The sequence below is a fragment of the Ailuropoda melanoleuca genome, chromosome 10, assembly GCF_002007445.2.
Source record: "Ailuropoda melanoleuca isolate Jingjing chromosome 10, ASM200744v2, whole genome shotgun sequence".
Taxonomy (NCBI): domain Eukaryota; kingdom Metazoa; phylum Chordata; class Mammalia; order Carnivora; family Ursidae; genus Ailuropoda; species Ailuropoda melanoleuca.
The window spans coordinates 81,980,647-82,005,103 of record NC_048227.1 but is presented as its reverse complement, the minus strand read 5'-3'; the positions used below and the strand labels follow the sequence as shown (position 1 = coordinate 82,005,103).

At 35.7% G+C, this 24,457-nt stretch overlaps 1 protein-coding gene across 2 annotated transcripts in view; it reads right to left on the bottom strand.

Annotated features, from left to right (window-relative positions):
• Positions 1–16,275, bottom strand: part of PDE7B (phosphodiesterase 7B) — a 316,973-nt gene extending 300,698 nt beyond the window's left edge. Inside the window, exon 1 of one of the 2 annotated variants that reach the window (XM_011219527.3) lies at positions 15,860–16,275. In XM_011219527.3, coding sequence (XP_011217829.1) covers positions 15,860–15,880 — 21 coding nt within the window. In that variant the 5' untranslated portion in view covers positions 15,881–16,275. The remainder of the gene's footprint in view (positions 1–15,859) is intronic. The other variant, XM_034669179.1, reaches the window with a different exon arrangement.
• Between the last annotated feature and the right edge of the window lie 8,182 nt (positions 16,276–24,457).

Here is a 24,457-nt window from a genome sequence, read left to right as displayed (position 1 = left end):
CAGAAAGTAAAATTTTCCTCGAGATAATAGTGCTTATGAATATGATATACTGAGAATTTGGACTGGTTAATGTTTGTCATATGTGCAAAAATCGAGAGAGTTTCACAATCAAAAGAAGTCTATATCTGCCCCTGTTCTATGGGAAGAACTCAGGACAAAGAATCCTCAGCTATGTAGAACTTGAAACTCATCTTAGCCATATGGAAAAAATTCTCCCAGCCTCAAACTCTAAAAAAAAAAAAAAAAAAAAAATCTATGGTATCAAACTTCTTTGAAGATAAATGACATGAGTTTAGACCCATTTCACAGTTAGAAAATAACTGAAATCATCTTGCTTACTCAAGAGTGCCTGAATAACCTAAATGCAGGTCAAATTTACCAGGTTTGTAAATATTTGTAAATTTTAAATTTGCACATTAAATTAGCTTAAATATTCATGTATGGATTTCTTTTTGCATTTCTTTGAGGAAGAAACATTAAATATTTGTTGTATTAAAAAGGGAACAAACAACTCATGTACATTTTCAGAAGAATTTGAGGCAGTGGCAATTAAACACTGCATAACTGCTATTTAGTTACTAAATATTTTATAACTCTTTGTTATTCCTCTATAATGTGCTAAAGCTAAAAATGTCTTCTCAGTTTAAAAATTCATGGAGTAACACATGAAACTTAGTCATTTGGCTTAAATATTAAGTCAATTTCCTTTATTTTTTATTAACTGTGAGGTATGATATTATCAATTGAAAATAATAACATTTCATAAAACTTACCTCTTATTAATATTTTTTTAATTTATAATGTCTTAATATATACTTAGTAATATATTTGAACATTATTGAGCATTGATTAGGACAATAAAAAAAGTTGCTAATAGCTCATTGTAGCTAATTTATATCAGCTACTATCTAAAACATTAGATTCCAAGCACCAAAACCACAAATCAAGAATTAAATAATACCTTTCTGTAGGTATCTTTAATTGAAAATGTGAGTGCAGATGAAAATCTGTGTATTACAAATAGTTCTTTGACCCAAGACCTCATTAGGGTATTAATAATCTCCAAAATAATAATGTTTGTCAAAGTGCTACTGGCAAATAATAATTATATAATAAGGCGATTCCACTGTTGAGATTATAATTCCTGTTTTTTTTAACTTTTGCATAATGGTTATAAAGGCCGTAGTGAAATATGGCAGGTGAACACATACTAATTTTTTATCTATTTAGTTCATGACATTGATGACTACAACTTCTCATTTTTACATTTATTTCAAATATAAGCAAAAAGACAAAATTTAAAAAAAATGAGAATTCACTTCTGGTGGATCTAATGCCATGTAAATTATCCTTAATACTATCTTCCTTTTCCTTCTTTTCAAAGCCATTAAAGAACACAATAAAGGGTAAAAAAAAAAAAGAGAGAGAGAGAAAGAAAGAAAGATAGTTGCACAGTACTTACTTTGTGCCGTTCTTTCAAGCACATCATATACATTCATTCAACATAAAATGAGATTAAGACAATCAAGTTTATTACTGACACTGGTGATATGACAGAAGCAAATGTAAATCCTATCTGGAGAAAGATAACATCACACCAGGCCTTGAGTTATCCCCATATTTTTTGTATACAATGTCCAGTACTCCACCAAAAGAACCAGGCATATGAAAGGCAAGACAATTTGATCCAACCAGGAGCGCTAGCAGATAATAGACATAGACACTCAAAATATATAAGTAAAGCAGCTACATAGACTTTAAAATAGTATGTATAATATATTCAAGGATATGAAAGACAAGATTAAGAATTTTGAAAGAGATCTAGAAACTACAAAAAAGAATGCTAGAAATTCTAGAACTGAAAAATGTCATAAGAGAAGTTGTCAACTCATTTAATGGATTAATCGAGAAATCGGATACAGCTGAAGAAAGAATTACAAAAACAAAATACTGGTCAGAAGAAAATATCCGAAATGGACAACCAAGAGAACAAAAGTAAACAATGGGGGTAGAAGTATTCAAAGATAAGCATATATGAAACTGGAGTCCCATTAAGAATAGTGTGAAAGAATGGGGCAGAAGCAATATTAAAAAAGAAAATAATGGTAGTTTTCCAAAATTGTTGAAAGATATCAAGATGCACACTTAAGAAATCATATAGATCCTCATAGGAATAAATGCAAAGAGAACCACAACTGAGCAATAATGGTAATACTACTGGAAATCAAAGGTATAAAGAATTACAAACCGTCAAGAAAATTTTTGTAAAAAGAAAAGATTGCTTTTAAATACTGTTTTTTGACATCAACAGAAACAGTGAAAGTTATAAAGCAATATAATAATGTCTTGAAGTGGGGAAAGAAAACTATCAATCTAGAATTTTGTTCCAAGAAAACATGCAAGTTTAAAAAGGGCAAAATAAAGTCATTTCAGACAAAGAAAACTCAAACCAAATTATCACTAGACTGAAAGAAATCCTGTATGTAACCTCAGAGATGCAGGAAGTAATGAGGAGTATATATGACTGAATAAATAACATAATGATAATTAATGTGGAACTTAAATTATATAAAATTAAATACTTAAAAACAGCATATAATTCAAGAGAGGTATAAAAATAGTTAAGGCATTCATTCTAAGGTTCTCAAATTTCCCATACAGTGATAAAAGTACTAATTTGCATTATACTTTGATTGGTCAAAGATGCATTCTGTAACCTCATCAGCAAGCAGTAAAACATTGTGAAAGAATGTAAAAATAACAAGCTAATGGGAAAGGAGCAATGTAATGACAAATATACTCAACCCAAAAGATGGTTAACAAAGAGATAAAAAGAAATATAAAACAGGAAAAACAAATGGAATGTAGATAGTGAGTCAGCACTTAAACTCAAATAGATCACTATTACATTAAATATAAAAGGGCTAAATACTCCTCTGAAAAGACAAATATAATCAGACTGAATGATAAAAAAATATTTACATCCACTGTAAAGAGACAAATTTAAAACATAAACATACAGAAAATTAAACACTAAAAGAATGAAAAATAAGCCACACATAAAGCATTGATGTAGAAAAAAAAGGGATGTTTTATTACGTGAGAAGTTTCATTTCACCAGGCAGATATAATTTGTCTAACTGAAGTATTTTTCAACCTCTTTCTATTATCATCCCATCTCCTTAAGGAGTCTTTTTAGCTTCTCTTTCCCCTACTCACCTTGCCTCAGGCAACTTTAATAGCATATACACTGTATATCTGTGTAGTGAGTCTCTTAAACCATTGTGATATGTAAGGATATTTTGCTTCCCCAAAACCAATTATCACCCCACTGTGAAGGTATGATCTAATAGCACACCATTAAAATATTAGTTTGTTAGTTTAATTTATATAAAAATGCTGACATTCAACTATTTTGATCCATAAAAATGGCAATTTCACATTTTTAACACAATATATGAAGTAAAAGATGGCAGGACTAAAAGGAAAATTAGACAAATCCACAATTATCTGGAGTTGTTAACATACCTCTTCCAGTAATTAGAGGCAGAAAAAAATCAGTAAAGATGTGGAAGATCTGAATAACATGATTACCAAATTTTCTGGCATACATAAAGCACTGTACCTGACAACCACAGAATAAACAGTCGTTTCAAGCGCATGTGAAATATTTACAAAAGCTGACCATGTGTTGGGTCACACATACAAGCTGCAATAAATTTCAAAGACCTAAATCATACACAGTAAGATCTATGATCACAGTAGATTTACACTAAGAAACAATGACAAAAAGATGACTGGGAAATCCCAATATGTTTGAAAATTAATAAATGCTTTTATCCTGTGGGTCCAAAAAGAAATTACAAATGAAATTATTTTGAGCTAACTCATAATGGAAACACTAAATTTTGGGATGCAGCACAAACTGTTAGAGGAAAATCTATTGTTTTAAATGAATATATTCAAAAAGAAGAAAGACTGAAAAGTAAATGAGCTTAAAAAAACCCCCAAACAAAACAAAAACCACCACTACCAACAACAAAACCATTTGAGAAAATAGAAAAAAAAAAAAAAACCCCAGCAAATAAGCCTAAAGAAAGGAGAAAGAAGGAAATAATAAAGAACTGGAATTAAAAATAGACAACAAATATACATAAATGAAGAGGATTAAAAAAAAACTTATTCACTTGAAATAGCTAATAAAATTGACCTTGACAAAACCATAGGGAAAAGAAAAAAAGAAAAACAGGAATAGCATAATAAATTAATAGCAAGAATAAAAAGTAAGATTAATATTAAAACAGGGTATTGCAAACAACTTCATGCTGGTCACAAAATTTAGACAAAATGGATAAGACCTAGAAATACACAACTTACCAAAACTGAAAACAAAAGTAGAATATCTGAATAGCCCATAAAAATTAGAGGAATTTAAACTATAACTATAAACTTGCCCACAAAATATTCCAGGACCAGATGGATTTATTTATAATTTTTAACAAATATTTAAGGAAAAAATAACATAAATTTATATAAATTCTCCCAAAACATTTTTAAAAGAATAATTTTTCTAATTTAATGAGGTCTGTGGAGCCTTGATAAGATTGTTACCAAAAGGGATCATTTTAGGCTAATTTTTTTCATCAACACAGTTTCAAAATCCTGAAAATTATCAGCAGTCCAGAAACAAAGTAATGAGGGATTTAAAAAAAAAGCACAACATATCATAACCAAATTCCAATTATTCTAGGACTTCAAGTTTGATTTGACAATGTAAAATCAATCACCACCACAATGGAATGATACAGAAAAATCATATGATAGGTATCAGAAAAACATTTGATAACTATTCATTCATAAAAACTAGCAAACTGGAATAGAAAGGAACTTCCAAATATTATAAAGAATATCATATTAGTGTAAAAAAAATATTGAAAGCTCTTCTTCAGAGATTTGAAACAATACATTTACCCACTGTTACCCTCTTCAACAATTTACTGAAAATTCTAGCCAGTACAATAAGATCAAAGTTCAGTATGGAAAAAGAAGATTTATAACTGTCAATTTTGGGGATAGTAAGATTGCCTATCTAGAAAATGAAAGGAATCTACAGAATAAAGTATTAGAATTAATAAGTGAGTTTAGCAAGGTTGTTGATAAATTGATGTAGAAAAATTGGTTTTTCTATGTACTAGTAACAAAAAGTTAAAATTGAAATTGAAGAGATAACATTTAGAATAATTTCAAAATATCTAGCAAGGAATTTGTAAAATGGCCACAAAACAAGCTAGAAAATATTACTGAGATAATTTAATAGAGACCTAAAGAAATAGAGGGACATACTATGTTATAAACTGGGGGAGTCAGGAAAGATGTCAATCTTCCCAACTGATCAATATCCTTACAGCGTTTTGTGTCATAGGGAGGAGGAATCTTCAGTTAATTCTACAATGTATATGGAACCAAGAATGACCAAAATAATCCTGAAGAAGAAAACAGGAGATTTTACCAATGGGAAAAAATATTTGTAACATATATAGCAACCAAAGGTATTAGAATATATAAAGAATTCTTATAAATTAATATCTAAATGACTTCCTTAAAAATTTGACAGAGGGTGTTTACCTGACCAATACACAAGTGAAAAATTGCTCCAATTAACTAATAATCAGGAAAATGCAAATTAAAACCGTGATAAGCTATCATTACACACCTACTAAATGCTAATAAGTAAGGTTAGTGAGGAAGTGATATACATGGTTGGTGAGAATGTACATTATTTGAACCACTTTGAGCAATTTTTGAATTTTCTACTAAGATTGAACATTAATGTTCTCTGTTGGCCAGCAACTTATTCCTAAGTATACGTTCAACAGAAATACAGGTACACGTACACAGAAGACGGGTACAAGAATACTCAGGCCAGTATTTTTTATAATATTAAAAAACTGGACACAACTCAAATGTTTTTCTACAGCAAAATGGGCCAACAAATTCTTGCATATTCAGGTAATTAAACACTACAGAATAATGAAAATAAACAAAATACAGCCATATGCAACAACTGAATGAGTCTCAGCCTGTAATGGTGAATGGAAGAATGCAGGAGGTATGATGGATTCCCGAGGTGGCAATTATGTAATGATGTCCAAGTTCTTGGCCTGGGTCATGGCTGCGCAGGTTCACTTATAAGAAGTGAATTGTTACATACATTTCTATAATGGGTATTTTTCTGTATATGCACTATTATTTAATATAGAAAGTTAAAAAAATTTAAAAAAACTATATTTCTCTTAAATGTTTAAAGCACCCAACAGCACTATACACAAAATAGTTACAACTTCATGAAATAATTTTTATAGTTTGTAAGANTTTTTTATAATATTAAAAAACTGGACACAACTCAAATGTTTTTCTACAGCAAAATGGGCCAACAAATTCTTGCATATTCAGGTAATTAAACACTACAGAATAATGAAAATAAACAAAATACAGCCATATGCAACAACTGAATGAGTCTCAGCCTGTAATGGTGAATGGAAGAATGCAGGAGGTATGATGGATCCCCGAGGTGGCAATTATGTAATGATGTCCAAGTTCTTGGCCTGGGTCATGGCTGCGCACGTTCGCTTATAAGAAGTGAATTGTTACATACATTTCTATAATGGGTATTTTTCTGTATATGCACTATTATTTAAAATAGAAAGTTAAAAAAATTTAAAAAAAACTGTATTTCTCTTAAATGTTTAAAGCACCCAACAGCACTATACACAAAATAGTTAAAACTTCATGAAATAATTTTTATAGTTTGTAAGAAAATAGTACCAACTCATACATACACGGTGCTTACTGTCTTTCACACACTGTTCTAAGCATTTTACAGGTAAACCTCATTTGATCTTCTCAACAATCTTATGGGGAACTAGTATAAACTCCTTTATTTTATCAGTAAGTCCAGTGAGGCCCAAAGAGATTAAGTAACTTTCTCGGGATCATATTGCTAATAAACGAACCACAATGAATGGCGCCAGATTCTGCACCATTCACCATTACTCTATACTGCCTCTCACAGCCAGGCTTCTGAAGTTTAAAGTGTCAGATTCATCCACTGTGAATTCATTTAAAATGAAATAGTGTTGTTCCTTTATCTATTGGAACACCCTGTAAATAAATACATCAAATAGATTGCTTTAATATTTGAAATAGATATTTTTGTGTTTTGGATAAATAAATTATTTCAATTCATGCTTAGAATGATTAAAAATGAATTTTAACTAAAGCATTTTAAACATATAAAAACAATAAAATATTGACATAAAAAAGCTGGGGTTGCATACCAACTCTATTAGCTGTAACTTCTGTGAACCTCAATTTCCTTGCCTTTAAAATGGGCACAACTGATCTTTTCCTAATAGGAATATTTCAAGAATAAAGTGACTTGATATTTGTGCTATGAATGGAGTGATTAATTACATATAAAAGCCAACGCAACTGCACAGTAAGTAAATCTAGAATTTTAGAACCTAAAGTTACTTTACTTCAAATTTACATTTCAGGGGCACCTCGGTGGCTCAGTCAGTTAAGTGTCTGCCTTCAGCTCAGGTCATGATCTCAAAGTCCTGGGATGGAGTCCCCCATCAGACTCCCACCGCAGGCTCCCCGGCCCCTCCCTGCTCAGCAGGGAGTCTGCTTCTCCTTCTTGCTCATGCTCTCCCTTTCTCTCAAATAAATAAATTAATAAACAAACAAATCTTTAAAAAATAAATTTACATTGCAGAAACACAAAAGTCAAAAATTCTAAATAACTTGCTGAAAGTATTACTCTCAGAAAGACTACCATCTGGAACTTGAACTCAGGGCTTTAGGCTACAAGTTTAGTGTCCCTTGAAAAAGTCTGAACCTCATTTTTTTTTCTTCCTGCTTTCCCTTCTCTTCCACAACATAACATACAAACTGAACTTTTTAAAAATTGTAATTATTATCACTTAATTTAATAAATGCATTTATTTGTTTTTAAAGAATTGCATTAAAGAAGGCCTTTTCAGTAGGGTATATTCTCCAAATCACTGTCTTCTTGATATGAATAACCACAGAAAAAGCTCTTATATACATTTGTTTTCAAGTTTGAGAAGGTCTTTGCCTTCAATCTCTCTCTCATGCACTCACACATAGGCACTTGGGACAATATATTAATAAAAAAAAGAGGACAGTATTTCTCAATTATTATATTTATAAGCCAGTGAATTATTTTAAGTGATTGATGATTTTTTTAAATAATGAAAATAGATTTATGGAGAAAAGTTTAGAATGTTGGTTCTGGTCGTTCAAAAACTATCATCACAAAAATTCCTATTAGTTTTATGTTTACCCTTTCATTTTATTTTTACTTGAAGATTACTCTTTTCTCCAAACATAGCAGTAAAGCCTAGAAAAATATAAAATAAAAATTACTGAATAATTAAAATGACTAATAACTTATGTTTTCCCAATCAAATTAAAAACCAAATTGAAACTGTTTTCATTTTAGTTGAAAAAGCAAGAACACTAGTCTTAAAGACATAGAAATATGCTACATTTCTATTACATGGAAAACAACTGTTTTCTTAAATTTAATGACCTTTTCTAAATCAAGGCATTCTTTAGACCTTTGTATTACTGCAGCATCTCCTTTTATGAGAATTCTACTACACTTTTGTGAATGACTGAGTTCTTTCATCTGACTGGACACAGCTGGCAAGTAGCATAATGAGAAAGGGAAATGAAAGTCTTTTTTTTTTCCTCCTGGAAAACCAAAAAATATATAAATCATATTCAAACTGAAGCTTTAGTTGGTTGTATTGCAGAAAAATGACACATCTTAATACAAATAGTGTTTTCTACTGTTTTGTGAGCAAATGATGTTATAGTAGAATTTAATTTTAAAGGTCTATCAATGATGTGTGATTTCCCTAAACACTGTTTGGATGAATATAAATTTTGTGTATTTAATTAATTGAAAAAAACTAAACCAAACTGACGAATTCTAAAACAGAAAATTTGAGTAAAATGTTCAAACCAATAAAATATGTACAGTAAAATATGTATATTCAGTTGATGGAGAAAAATCTCAAATAGTTGGGCACCCAATGGGCCAAAAAAATTTCTTAGACACGTGTGAAAGCTAGAAGGAACTTTGACCTTCCCTAAGCCCCTTGTTTTGTCCATGAGGAAACTGGTGCTTAGAGTGATGATTAGGCCAAAGTTACTCAAGCAGGAGTGATGGCCTGTCTGTCTCCTCACTTCAGGTTACGGGCTGGTCAAACTGTGCTCCCTCACCATGTCACAGGCACATGGGAAAAACTCAACAGGATTGAAGGAAGAAACTAATGAAGCAATTTAAAAACAAAACAGAATTCTTCTTTTACTTCCTATTTTTTCTCAGCTTTAAATATCACACAACAGGGGCGCCTGGGTAGCGCAGTGGTTAAGCGTCTGCCATCGGCTCAGGGCGTGATCCCGGCATTCCGGGATCGAGTCCCACATCGGGCTCCTCCACTGGGAGCCTGCTTCTTCCTCTCCCACTCCCACTGCTTGTGTCCCCTCTCTCGCTGGCTGTCTCTCACGTAAATAAGTAAAAAAATCTTTAAAAAGAAAATAAAAAATAAATATCACACAACAATAAATAAATATCTGTCATTTCCCCCACTGTACATGTAATAAACTTATGGGGACAAAAGCTGAACAATTCTAAAGTATATGCATGAAAAGTAAGTCTTGCTCCCATTCCATACTCCATGTACTCCCAGAGGCATCCATTGTTTAAGATTTTTATTTGAACTTCCAGAAATTTTCTGTCAGTGTGTATGATGTGTATATATAATTGTGGAAATGTTAATGTAGCCTTTTTCTTTACTTGATACATCTTAAAAATCATTCCATATTTGTGCATGAGGATCTAGCACATTCTTTTAAATAACTATATGGTTTTCTATTGCATATATTTAAAGTAACATACTCAACAACTCACCTATAATTGGATTCAGGAAGCTTCTGATGTTTTTTATAGTACAAAGAGTATAAAAATAAATATAATTTGATATGTTCTTAGACTAAAACCAATATGTAAGTCATTGACCATTTGACATCTTTTGATACCAAATTCTGACCAAGTCAGGCATATGTTAACCTCCTTATGTCTAACCTAGACCCAGGGAAACAGCTGTACCCCAGAGTGGCCCTAGACCTGACCTCCCATCCCAGGAGAAGGGAGACCTATTCTTAGAACGCTGAACTCTTAAATATTCTTTCAGTATATTTAAGTCATGCATAAACTCCTTTTTTGAACAGAGTCTTTACTTTGTATAACTGAAGCAGTGGGCAGGTAATGATAATTTTCATCGTGTTGAAAGGATATTTTATGTATTTCTTATTTATGTGTTAATTATGACAATGTAAAACACAAAAAGTCTTAATAAGAAAACAATCTGAACAGGAATTTTAATAAAAAATCTTATGTGAATTTACCAACCACTAGAAAGGAAAAACTAAAACAAACATTACTCTAAACTTTACTAAAGGAAACTCCATCAACATCCCATTACCAATCTTAATTTTTTCCATCTTCTCCTTACAAATGTAAGAAAGGGAGGAGACAAGGGAAGGAAGGAGGGAGGGAAGCTAAATGTATGACATAAACTTTCTTTACTGGCATATTGGCTAAGGCTATTATTTTCCTACTTCTATACTACATGCAATAAATGTATAAAGCAGCCATGAAAGGATTTAGATTTTTAAAATACTGGGGTATTTATACAGTAGTAGATTAAAACTTGTATATTGCTTAATAGGTTCCTGTGTGTTTAGTGTTGAGTTATTTTTAGTTTTATCTGAAACTACAAACCCTGCTCCCTGTTCTCCATGCTTGAGCTGTTAACTGTAAACTGTCACCCAGAGAAGATGCCAAGAGGAATGTTCTGACCCAAGCAGGATCTCACCAGTGTGTCTGGATTAGGGGAACTGAATTGCATCAAATCCCACCACTAGGATGTGACAGTGACCCTGGACCATCACGGTAAAGGTCTCAGAGCAGGTACTAAATGGACAACCGATTCACCAAAAAAATATTTTTTGTCTGAGGATTGCTCCAATTGAATTATCAACACATTTTCAGTTACTCTTAGGAAACCAGAATTCGGTTAAGGAGATATTAAACTAAATAATATAGAAAATCCAGGATCGTGATTGGCACTCAAGTGAAAGACACTTGTCATGTACCATTGAAGTCCCCCCTGCAATGAACACAGAGCACATCCCTTTACTGTACGAAGGAACACTACAGCCTCACACAAGAGAAATGGGACAAGGCGATGTCACCTTCCCAGGGGAGCAATAGTCTTCCTGAGGAGAAATTCTCCAAACCCAAGGCCTTATTTGGCCTTTGTTTTTCTTTGAAAATGAGAATATTTTGGAGGTGAAATTATGTAAATTTGGAAAACAGAGCAAAAGCAGAGTATAAAGGGAAGTGGAAGAAATAAAGGATGAAAGAGATAGAAGAATAAAAACAAATGAATGCTAAGAACTCAGTACAAATCTTGTCAGATTGGGGAAGGAAAAAGGCATTCTAGAAATATTCCAACAGCCTCATTGAAAGATGAAGAATCTTAAAAATAAATAAATAAACAAAAAATAAATAAAGATGAGGAAACTGGGGCTTCCAAAGTTTAAGAAATGTGCCCTAACTCACATGGGTCATCTCTGGAAGTTCCGAGCTACTACGTAAGACCTCCCAACACCGAGGGCATTTCCCAGAACACCACCACATTGCATCAATACTCAAGACCACCACAGCTTGTGACCATTCCCTGCTTGTACCAAATGGATGCTGGCATCTGGGACTGCTATTAAAGTTCTTGAAGGACTCCTGTTTTCTATACTCCTTGGGGTTCCAAGTTCAAATTATGATAAAGAAGACACCATCACCGCATTGATTTAATTCACTGATTTAATTCACCATCTCCATCCTGCGTAGTAATTTAATTCAACCAATGCGGAAAACTTTGGCTGTCTTTAACATTGTATTTTTTTTAGACCACCATTACATATATTATTTCAGAAGAATGGTAATGCCTTTAAATGATCATATTAAAGATCACAATAATAGAAATAAATACATAGAAAATTTAGTTTTCTTCTAAAATTCTAATTTGCATAAAGTCACCTCTTCTCTTTCACTTTTCTTCATCATCACCTCCCTCCACACTCTCCTTTGTTCCTCCATTTCTCTGTACAGACTCTCCTATTCGTTTATATGTTCAACTAGAACATAAATTTCCCAAAGGCAGGAATCATTGCTTATCTATCTTTGTATTTGTTCACTTGACATGTTGAAAACACACAGCGATGTTTTTTGAATAAAGTTTTGATTTTTCACAATTATATATTTATGGAATTATTTTAAAGATTCCAAATTAAGAATACAATAAAAAAGTTTCATCCAAAAAGGACTGTTAGAAACACAATACAATCAGTTTCCGTTATAGATAATGAAACTGAGGTCAAGAGTAAGCAAGTGGCTCAGAGTCACCCATCCAGTTAGAGCCTGAATGAAGATGCCCACTCTGGTCCCCTATCTCTGCCTGCTGGGCTTTTTTTTTTTTTTTTTTTTTTTTTAGTGTGTTCCATTCAGGCACTTTCTAAGTACAAATGAAATCATTTAGATACCTAAATGATTCTTGAGAAAGTATAAATACCTTGGTAATACACTAGAACTTTGACATGCTCCACTCTCTGTATTCAAATCACTAACAATGCTTGTACATAGTAGATATTCAGTCAGTTTGGGTTTCTACATCCTTTTTCCCCTTCTCTCCTGCAAATTTCCATATCAATCACTTTAAACATTGCTAATACACCAAGTAAGCACCATCTCATGCCTCAAAGTTAGCATGTCCACAAAGCCACCCAGGATGCTCCTAGAAGCCAATGGTACTGATCACAAGTCTGCTCCCATGTGAATGATGGGAGTGCTCCCCAAGGCACATGGTTGAGAGAAATGCAGATGCCACCACGAGGAAGCACTGTTAGATAGGGCTCATTGCATGTCCAAATGCCAAATCCCTTCTTTCTCAGCAAGATGTACCTCCTAGACGAGAGATTCCTACTTATCTGTAGGCTACTTTCAGGATATGTGTGCAAAGTAGCACACGTGTGTCCACCATAGGACGGTGGATTTTTTGAATAAGACATTCTGTACATCCAGGGTCCCTGGTAATTTACCTACTTCCCCCAATAAGTTGTCCCCCAAAAGTCAGTGTGAGTTGAACCACTTAGATTACCTGTTAGCTTTTACATTTATTTTATTTTATTTTATTTTTTAAAAAGATTTTATTTATTTATTTGACAGAGACAGCCAGCGAGAGAGGGAACACAAGCAGGGGGGGTGGGAGAGGGAGAAGCAGGCTTCCAGCAGAGGAGCCTGATGTGGGGCTCGATCCCAAAATGCTGGGATCACGCCCTGAGCCAAAGGCAGACGCTTAACAACTGCGCTACCCAGGTGCCTCAGCTTTTACATTTAGATGTTCTAAAGTCTATCCTAATTCTTAATTTTGATAATTCTCTTTAATACAATGAAGCCCTCTTCACCTGGCTTGAGATTAGTCTAGCGCTTAAAAAATTCCTTCCAACACCATGTCCTATGAGTTGACAAGCAGCTTCCCCCATGATTTGAGCCTAGCTAACAACAAATTAGACTTTGGAAGATTAATTACTAGGCAGATGCATTTTCAAGGTGGTACATTCCCACCTGGGGGAAACTTGGTTATTTTACCTTCGCATCTGTTTGGAGTAGGATGTCCTTTGGCTGAAAATAACACAAGTCAACGTTTAGAATGCCCTCCTCTGTACTATTGATATGTTCATTTCCAGATTAAATTTTAGGCTGGGTTAACACCAAAAACATTTTTCAAAGACAGTCAAAAATGCCATACTTTAAAATTATTAAAATAATTTACAATATATGAAAAGTAGTAAGTGCTCAGCAAACATTTTAACTAGGTATTTATTGAGAACTGACAATAAATAGTTTTGTGCTGAACACCGTGTAAAGCACCAAAAGATGTACTGGTATAATGATTTTCCCTAAGTCGATGTCTGTTCCTGACACATCTTGGATTTTTCCACCCTTTTCTAAGTAACTTGATTCAAAAAAGGGTTTCTGCTAGCTAATTTGCTGACATATAGTCACCACTGATTTTTGTCTCCTGTTGTTCAACTGAGTCAGTACAGTCTGAAATTGGACAGCTTGTAGTGTGAAGAAAAAATCCTTTAAAAGGATACAGTCCTCAGAGTTGCGACTAGTTAACTTCTGGCTTCTACTTGAGACAAAAAGCAACTTCACTTTATTAGAAAAAATGTCAATCAAGACGCAACTACTGACACCCATCTTTGTTTCCCAGGCGGTAATACAAGATAAAGCAGAGGAAATGGAGGGGCTGCATTTGCAACACACAAAGTCCTTGTTTTCCCACTAGGCACTGCAGAAAAGTGATTGTCCATTCACAGCACATCCTCTGCATTTCGGAGCTAATATTTTTGCAGTTCTTAACTTAGTACATTTGAGTCTAAGGCAGTTAATTTTGTTAACCCTTTGAAATGCACTATGTCTTTGATACCTTGCTTCCTATTTCTAACATGACCCAGTTTTTAAAATTTCTGTTTCTCGAGGTGGAGACTAGAAATCTTTAAAAAAAAATTGAGTTAAGAATTTTTGGAAACAGAGTCATGGTTTCAAATAATCCTGTCTTACTTGTTATTGCATAACTTTGAGAAGGGTAATAAGGAAATCCACGTTTACCATATGTTATTGGAATTGCTTTTACAAAAATGGACTCTGACAGAAATGATTTTTAGCAGGGGTCCCCCTCAACACATAATCGTATGTGTCATTGAAACAACATTAGCCCTGCTTCCTGCAGCATTTAGTGTGTTTACTGTATATGCCTGCCTTCTGGTGCAAAGAGGTTTACTCAGTCACTCTGGCGAAAGCACATGAAGACGAGATTCTGTGGTTGATTAATTAGATCCCCGGCTCAGTCACTGAGGTCTCTAATTAAACATCTCACTCCGCTTTCAACTATTGTAGGAAAAGATAATTAGCAAATCCACAGTGTTAATAAAGAACGTTTTAGTTTCCTTTATAAATAATAAGATCTAAACCATTGGTCATCTAACCCAGTGCCTGGAGCTCCTGCGCAGACTTCCAAGTCCAGAATATTTTTTAAAAAATGCAACAAGGTGATAAAGTGCATTTTCCTCAAGAATTCATTTTTCTGATATACCTTCTATAGGTTTTTCTATCTTCAGCCTTATTACCAACTTATTCCTCACCTCCTACTAATTTCTTGATCTTGAAGTCTGCTATCAACCAACATGACAAACTCGAGAAAAAAAAAAAAAAAACAACTGATTTTCTTTTTCCCTGTCCTGCAACCCTCACCAATCTCTGTACCATTATTTTCCTGTTCTGCCTCCACCAAAAAGAAAAATGACCCAACTCTAAGATTTATGTTAAGAAGAAATATTGCATTCATTAAAAAAGAAGGAAAAAAGGAGCCCTCCTCCATGGGGGCTCAAAGTGCAGTGAAAATCCTGGAGTCTCTCATTAGGCTGGTTGGAATGAAACAGTTAATTCAGGGTTAGTGATAATGTTTAGTCAGTTCGCCTAGAAAAAGGAAGGAAATTCAAAAGCTGGTTGCTGTAGTAACAATCACAGACGAAAAAAATATATATGTACAGGTTCATTTTAAATAAAACTCCTGCCATCTCTCTGTGATTCTGTTCTCTCAAGAAAAATGAGCTTGCCGCTTAAATTTGTTGTACCTACCTCAACCATTAAACAAGACATTTAACCATAGTGGCAGTTCTGTGACCTTTGAATGCCGTGAAATCTCTGAGCGGTGCTGCTTGTTCATGAAGACTTGTGCTGCAGAATCCAGCAACTTCATCCAGGATTAGGAATACAATTAAGTAAACACAAGGAAAAAAAAAAAAAGAAAGAAACACAAAAGCACCCAGAGAAATCGAGAGAGAAAGAAGGTAGAAAGATTCTCTCTGGGTGAGTACACGACTTTTCTCCCAGGCAAGCGCTGGGACAGAGCCGAGCCTGCTGCAGTGCCCAGACCCACCGACTGGCTGAGGGAGCAGGCAGGCAGCCGGCCTGCTAGGCTGGGAGGTGCTGTCAGTTGCCACAGGCAAGGAAAAGCAGAGACCAATCGGCTTCAACTCTGGCAGCTTACTGGAGTGGAGCCTTTTCTGTTTATGTTTCCTCATTTCAAGAGTGACGTCAAAGGGTTTAGTTTTTCCTCTGCATGTGCTATTAATTTTAAAGTACTGTACTATGGGAAGAATGTGTGTGTGCCTGCCTGTGGTTAGCCCCGGCACCCTACTCTCAGGAGAACCCAAGAAACATTTTCTATACTCAGGAATAAATTTTAAAAATTTGAAATACCTCGTGGTTGCATGTATCAAAAACAAAACGAAAAATAGACAAAAAGCCTTGAGCTAAATAATAGCGGCAAGATTTATATATATTTTTTTTCAAATGTGAATCTGTGTACATATGCCCACTTCACAGCTGTTGCTTATTTCAAAACTAACTCATTGTCAACCTTACCTAAAAATGAGTTGTTAGTTAATCTTTAAAGTCATAGATGCAGAGTTCTGCAAATGAGCTGGTGAGCAATATTATGTGTAGTGAAAAACAGAAATCATGTTTATGCTGCGGATCCCTGATTTTCTATCTTTCCTCCAGTTTCTGTGGTGAAGCGTCAGGATTATTCATGCTAGGGAGATCCTTCCTGCAACTCCCCACAGGGAGTCATTCAAGAAGCAGGGCGCCGCTGATGCCATAGAGGCATGCCTGGGGTTTCAGTATGTCCTCTCCCAAAGTGTGTGAAGGTACAGTTATTTAGGGATACTTCCTCTACCAGGGGCCCCAACTTATCCCTGTATTTCTCTTCCTACTCTGCAAAGTCTCTGGTGGCCATCTGTTGTTTCTGCCCCCATATTCTCCCCCTTCTCCCCCTACCCCATTCTGCTACCTCTTTTTTTTTCTTTTGGAAACTTTCCTTTCTCTATCTATGGATTGCAGAGCCTTCCCCCCACCCCACCCCTGAACTCCCACCCCACAACAGAATTATGAGGGGCCCGTGACCCAGGCTGGCCAATTAGATTTCTCCATTGCTCTAGACACAGAAAATGTTTTAGGGGTAGGCACATCACTCACGAAAGGCCAGAGTCTTTTTTCAAATATTAATACTGATTCTTTGAGAAAGGAGGTATTTATATCCCTCTATGAGCCTATGTGGTAGGGTTAAACAAGCCTGTAGTTGTTAGAGTTCATCTTTGATATTGAAGATACAGCAATGAACAAAACAGATAGTATCTGCCTTCATGTACTTTACATCTGGGGGAAGGGTGAAGACTGGCAATAAAAATAAGTAAATATATAATATCCGTTGGTAATAAGCCTTTGAAATAAAAGGCTTGAAATAAGGCTTTGAAATAAGGGCAAAAGTAGTGTGGGTGTGTGTGTGCATTTGCTGTTTAGGTATAACAATCATGGAAGCACTACGATAAAGCAACTTGGAGCAGAGGCCTGAATGAAATGAAGAAGCAGGTCATCTGTGTCTCTGCATTCCAGGCAAAGGAAGCTGCGTAATGTCCTAAGACGGGTGAATACTTGGCATATTCAAAGAACAAGGGAAATAGAGTGGCTGGAAGAGAATGAGCAAAAGGAAGAAATGGGTTTGGGGAGATATGTCTGTGCCAAGATCAGGAAGTATTTTACAGGCCACTTAAAGTATTTAGACTTTATTCTAAGATGGCAAACCTATCAAAGTGTTTTGAACTAAGGAATGCCTATGATCAACATAAATTCTAAAGGGATTTCCTCTCTCTTTTGTGTGGAAAATAGACTCTAGAGGAACAAGGGTAGAAGTAGGGAGACCAATAATGAAGCCATTACAATAATGGTTTAAACTTGAGTGAAGTTGGGGAATGTGGAGGGGGCCAGATTCTGGAAGGGTGTACCTGTGTGTGTATGTGTGTGTGTGTGTGTGTGTGCGCATAGAGAATTAGCAGGATTCCAAGATGCAGGGTGTGAGAGAAAGAGAGGGATCAAGAATAATTTCTAGGATCCTCTCTTGAGCAAACAAGAATAGAGTTGCCACTTACTGATGGGGGGTAACTGGAAGAAGAACCTGTTTTGAGCTGAAATAAGTGGTCCTGGGCCTTCATTCAATGGCAACGAATGTTTATTGATTATGTACTCTGTGCAGGCACTGTTTTAAGTGCTGGAGATGAAGCAGTGAACACGAACAAACACAAAAGCCCTTGCCCTCATGGAACTTAGATTTTTCTGAGAGGAGACGGATCATAACAATTAAGTAAATGATTATATAGGATACGTTGAGTAGGAGATGTGGAGTAGACGGTTAAATATATAGGCCTGGAGTTCAGGGGACAGTTCTGGGCTATAGATATAAATTTGGAAGTCATTGTATATTCAAGATATTTTAAAGCCATGAGACTGGATGAAATTACCAAGGGAATGAGTACAGGTGGAAAAGCCCTAGGTAGTCCAAGAGTAAGTAGTCAGGAATATGAGAAAGAACCAGAGGAGGAGACTGGAAGGACCCTCCAAGAGGTAAGAAAAAACCCCAGAAGGGTGATACCTTGGAAGACAAATGAAATTTTCAACGATCAGCTTTGTAAAATGAAAATTAGATGAAGACTGAAAATTGACCCTTGAATTTAGAATGTGTAATCATTTGTGCCCTTGACAAAATCAGGTTCAGTACAGTAGAAAGGGTGAAATGTCAAGAGAGAATGTAAAGAGAAAAAGTGGGGGCAGATAGTCAATTCTTTCAAGGTGTTTTTCCCCACAGAGAGCAGAGAAATGGGTTAGTAACTGGAAGGGAGAGTGGAATCAAGGAGGTCTTTTTAACACGGGAGAAGTATCAGCATTTTGTACGTGGCGATAGGAAAGGTACAGTTGAGAAGAATTACTAGTGATGCAGCAGAGAGAAGGGGTAAATAGTTGGAACTCATGGAGTGTGTGGTAGGCAGAATTGCCCTCCAAAGATGCTGAATATCTGTAATCCATGCATATATGTCATTACATGACAAAAGGGACTTTGCAGATATAATAGAGGTGATGGATCTTAAAAGAAGGGGATTGTCTTAAATTATCTGGTTGCTCAATCTAATCACATGAGCCCTTAAAAGCAGAGAACTTTCTTGGGCTGGAAGCAGAAGAGAGATGCAGCAGAAGAAATTAGAGAAGTTCCAAGTATCAGAAATATTCAAACACTGCTACTGGTTTTCAGAGGTAGGACCCATGTACAAGGACCAAAGAGACCTAAGGGCTGTCCCCAGCTGACAGCAGCAAGGGGACAATCACCTTAGTTCCACAGCTGCAAGGAATTGGATTCTACCAACAACCTGAATGAACAACCTAAAATAAATTCTTCCCTAGAACTTCAAGAAGGAAACACTGCCCTGCTGACACCTTGTTTTCAGCCTTTTGAGACTCTAAGCAGAGTACCTAACCAAGCCACCTACAGATCTATGAACTAACACAATTTGTGTTAATCTGTTACAGCAGTGATGGAACACAAGTATGAAATGGTCGGCTTTGGAAAGCACCATGGATGATTCATCCACAGAACCAGAAGGGAAGGCAGAGTAAATGGTAGAGGTATTACTAGGTGGATTGTAATGGTAGTGCAAGATTGTGTAAGTTCCCTGTGATTTCCAATTTCTCAGTAAAATAGACATTAGGAGTATAGGCTAAAAGACAGGATAGAAGAAGTGGTGAAGGTTTGAAGAGAGAAGATGTGAAACAGTCATCCAGAAGAGCAAAAAGCAGGAGTTATCATAGAAGGTTAACATGATGGCCAAGAGCACTAAGGGCTTATGAGTTTAGTTGTCATGAATTAAAGTGATACCAGACAGTGTGTTACCTTTGCAATATCCATAAGGCATCCAAATAGAAATGTCATATGGGCAGTTTGGATATAATTCTGGGGAACTAAGGGCAGATGAAATGCTACTGGAAGCTACGGGAGGGCATGAAACCATTTGATGAATGAGAATAGACTCAAGGTCTAAACTCTGGGATCTTCCAATATGTAGATAATGGGAAATTGAGGATGATCTAGCAAAGGAGACCAAAAAAGAGTGGCCAAGGAGGTACACACACAACCTAGATAGTGGCTTTTCAGAAGTCAAGTTCCAACAGTTGGTGGTGTGGACTGAATGTTCCTACCCCCCCTTCTCTCCAGCACACACACCAATTCATATGTTGAAGACTTAACCCCCAATATGACTGTAATTGAGGAGAGGGCCCATAGGGAGGTAATTAAAGTTAAATGAGGTCATAAAGGTGGGACCCTAATCCAATAGGTCTGGTGCTCTTGTAAGAAAGGAAGAGACATCAGAGCTCTCTGTCTCCACCATGAGAGAATAGAGCCAAAGGGCAGCTGTCTGCAAGCCAGGAAGACAGCTCTCTCTCCCACTAGACACTAACTCTGCTAGCACTTTGATTCTCGTCTTCCAATCTCCAGAACTGTGAGAAAATAAATTTCTGTTGTTTAAGTACCCAGACTATGATATTTTGTTAAGCAATCCAAGTGGACTAATACAGTTATGTGAGTCATGAATTCTCTCCTTTTTTTTTTTTTGCTTGTAGCCATTTCAGTTGGCTTTCTGTTCCTTAAAACAGGAAGAGTCCTAACAAATTCAATATACACTGTCAATGTTTCCTAGAGGTGACTGTCAACTCTCCTGTCCCTGATATAAATACTTCACCACTTGCAGCTTGAAAAACTTTAAGGATATATCTCTGTCTGTATCTATATCTATACCTATCTAATCATTTCTACCAAACACAATAATATTTATCGAAGACTACTCTTTTAAAATACTAACTGGTTTTCTGAGGCACCGTTATTTAACATATATTTTGGAGTGTTCTTTGAAACACAACATTTGAAGTGACCACATTTTCTGTAACTTATTAGCTATAAAAATAATCCAGAAGGAGCCACCTTACTTCAGCCTCTTCATTTTCTTCCCCAATTCCCTTTTTAAATAGCTCATGACTCACAGAAATGACCACTCTTAGTCATTTTCTTTCCTTTATAATTTAACGCTCTATTTTCTCTATTAATGGAATAGGAAATATGATTCTTCTTGTGCTGCATCTCAAGAGAGAAAAATTTCTCGTGACCTTAGAGATATTAAATTTGTTCACGGAGTAGTTATTGAGCATAAATTATTGGCAGAACCCACTAGTGTATGTTCAACATACTATTAGGGTTGACAGAGATCAATAGTTGTGATCTCTACCTTTGAAAGTCACATACATGGCTTTAAGGATAATATATATGTTCTTATAATAGTAATAAGAGCAAAGATGCAACAAGGGCACTAAAGATGGAAAAGACACAACGGAAATTCAAAGAAAGGGGAGATTATTTCCGACAAGGAGAAGACTTTGCCTGGGATTTGTCTGAGATTTCATTTGTCCTGAGTCAGGAAGACATGTTATGTTGAGAGACTGACCTGTAAGTTAAGTACAAGGATATGGAGTATAGGATGGGAAAGGAATGATATATTGTGAACCCAACATGGTAGATCAATGAAAAATTATAGAAAGTTAAATCTAAAAATTGATTTTTACTCATTAGGGAATGAGGGATTATTAAAGTTCTGCAAGTAGGGAATTAAAATAGCAGTAGTGTATTCCTGTTAGCTGAATGGTCTCGTCCTGAGTACAGACAATTAAACATGTGATTATAATACAGTGGAATGAGTAATGTGACAGGGGAAGCTTGGGAGGATTTGGGAGCATATAGTAGAGAAATCAACACCAGATTTTTAACTCAATGAAGCCTTCTCCCTGAAAATAGTGACATCTGAGATGAATTCTAAAGGATAAATAAAAGGTATTCTGATAAAAATGAGGGATACCTGAAATAATTAAAAGCTGCTCCAATAAAAAGGGAGGGTACAAAATGATGAATGCTGAAATCATAACACTTACAAACATGGACAGGTGAAGATGAGTATGGTTTATTCCAGGGACCAAAGCAAGTCCAGTTTGGCAGGAATGATAAGAAGTGAAGACAGGGGGCACCTGGGTGGCTCAGTCTGACTCTTGATTTCGGCTCAGGTCATGATCTCAGGATCCTGAGATAAAGCCCCATGTCAAGCTCCATGCTTAGTGGGGAGTCTGCTTGAGATTCTTTCCCTCTGGCCCTCTCCCAACTCTCACGTGTGCATGTACATTCTCCTTTCTCTCAAATAAATAAATAAATACATTGTTAAAAAAAAAAAAGAAGTGAAGACAGTATGGGGCTGTTTAAGCCATATAAGAAATTGGGACTTTGTTCTAAAAGAAATGGGGATATATTGAAAACTTTTAAACAATAAAGGACATGATCAAATTCATATTTTGAAACGTGAATTTGGCAGTTGTGTGGAGACCAGGTGAAGGAAGTCTGGAGACAGGAGGTTCAGGAGGGGAAGTACAGTAGCTTGGATGAGGGTGGTGGTCATGTGGAAGGAGAGATAGAGGATTTAATGTTGTTTAGGAGATGCCATCCATAGGAGATGGTGATGGATTAAAGGTGAAAGCTGAAAGGCTTCCGAGGGGATGAGAATAAGGAATGAGACAATCAAGGACAACACTCAAGTTTCAGCCATGGCAAATAGGTGCCATTTACTGAGGTAGGTTTGGCAGGGAACATGATAAGTTCAGTTTGGAACTTAATATCAAAATGAAGATGGATATGTTGTTATAAAACTCAGCAGAAAAACATAGGCTAGGAGAACAGTTTTGAGTACCATCACCCTGTTGAAATTAGCCATATGCACTGATGGAATCACTCAGAAAGTGTGCTTAGCNTGAGGGATTATTAAAGTTCTGCAAGTAGGGAATTAAAATAGCAGTAGTGTATTCCTGTTAGCTGAATGGTCTAGTCCTGAGTACAGACAATTAAACATGTGATTATAATACAGTTCAATGAGTAATGTGACAGGGGAAGCTTGGGAGGATTTGGGAGCATATAGTAGAGAAATCAACACCAGATTTTTAACTCAATGAAGCCTTCTCCCTGAAAATAGTGACATCTGAGATGAATTCTAAAGGATAAATAAAAGGTATTCTGATAAAAATGAGGGATACCTGAAATAATTAAAAGCTGCTCCAATAAAAAGGGAGGGTACAAAATGATGAATGCTGAAATCATAACACTTACAAACATGGACAGGTGAAGATGAGTATGGTTTATTCCAGGGACCAAAGCANAATGAGTAATGTGACAGGGGAAGCTTGGGAGGATTTGGGAGCATATAGTAGAGAAATCAACACCAGATTTTTAACTCAATGAAGCCTTCTCCCTGAAAATAGTGACATCTGAGATGAATTCTAAAGGATAAATAAAAGGTATTCTGATAAAAATGAGGGATACCTGAAATAATTAAAAGCTGCTCCAATAAAAAGGGAGGGTACAAAATGATGAATGCTGAAATGATAACACTTACAAACATGGACAGGTGAAGATGAGTATGGTTTATTCCAGGGACCAAAGCAAGTCCAGTTTGGCAGGAATGATAAGAAGTAAAGACAGGGGGCACCTGGGTGGCTCAGTCTGACTCTTGATTTCGGCTCAGGTCATGATCTCAGGATCCTGAGATAAAGCCCCATGTCAAGCTCCATGCTTAGTGGGGAGTCTGCTTGAGATTCTTTCCCTCTGGCCCTCTCCCAACTCTCACGTGTGCATGTACATTCTCCTTTCTCTCAAATAAATAAATAAATACATTGTTAAAAAAAAAAAAGAAGTGAAGACAGTATGGGGCTGTTTAAGCCATATAAGAAATTGGGACTTTGTTCTAAAAGAAATGGGGATATATTGAAAACTTTTAAACAATAAAGGACATGATCAAATTCATATTTTGAAACGTGAATTTGGCAGTTGTGTGGAGACCAGGTGAAGGAAGTCTGGAGACAGGAGGTTCAGGAGGGGAAGTACAGTAGCTTGGATGAGGGTGGTGGTCATGTGGAAGGAGAGATAGAGGATTTAATGTTGTTTAGGAGATGCCATCCATAGGAGATGGTGATGGATTAAAGGTGAAAGCTGAAAGGCTTCCGAGGGGATGAGAATAAGGAATGAGACAATCAAGGACAACACTCAAGTTTCAGCCATGGCAAATAGGTGCCATTTACTGAGGTAGGTTTGGCAGGGAACATGATAAGTTCAGTTTGGAACTTAATATCAAAATGAAGATGGATATGTTGTTATAAAACTCAGCAGAAAAACATAGGCTAGGAGAACAGTTTTGAGTACCATCACCCTGTTGAAATTAGCCATATGCACTGATGGAATCACTCAGAAAGTGTGCTTAGCATGAGAAT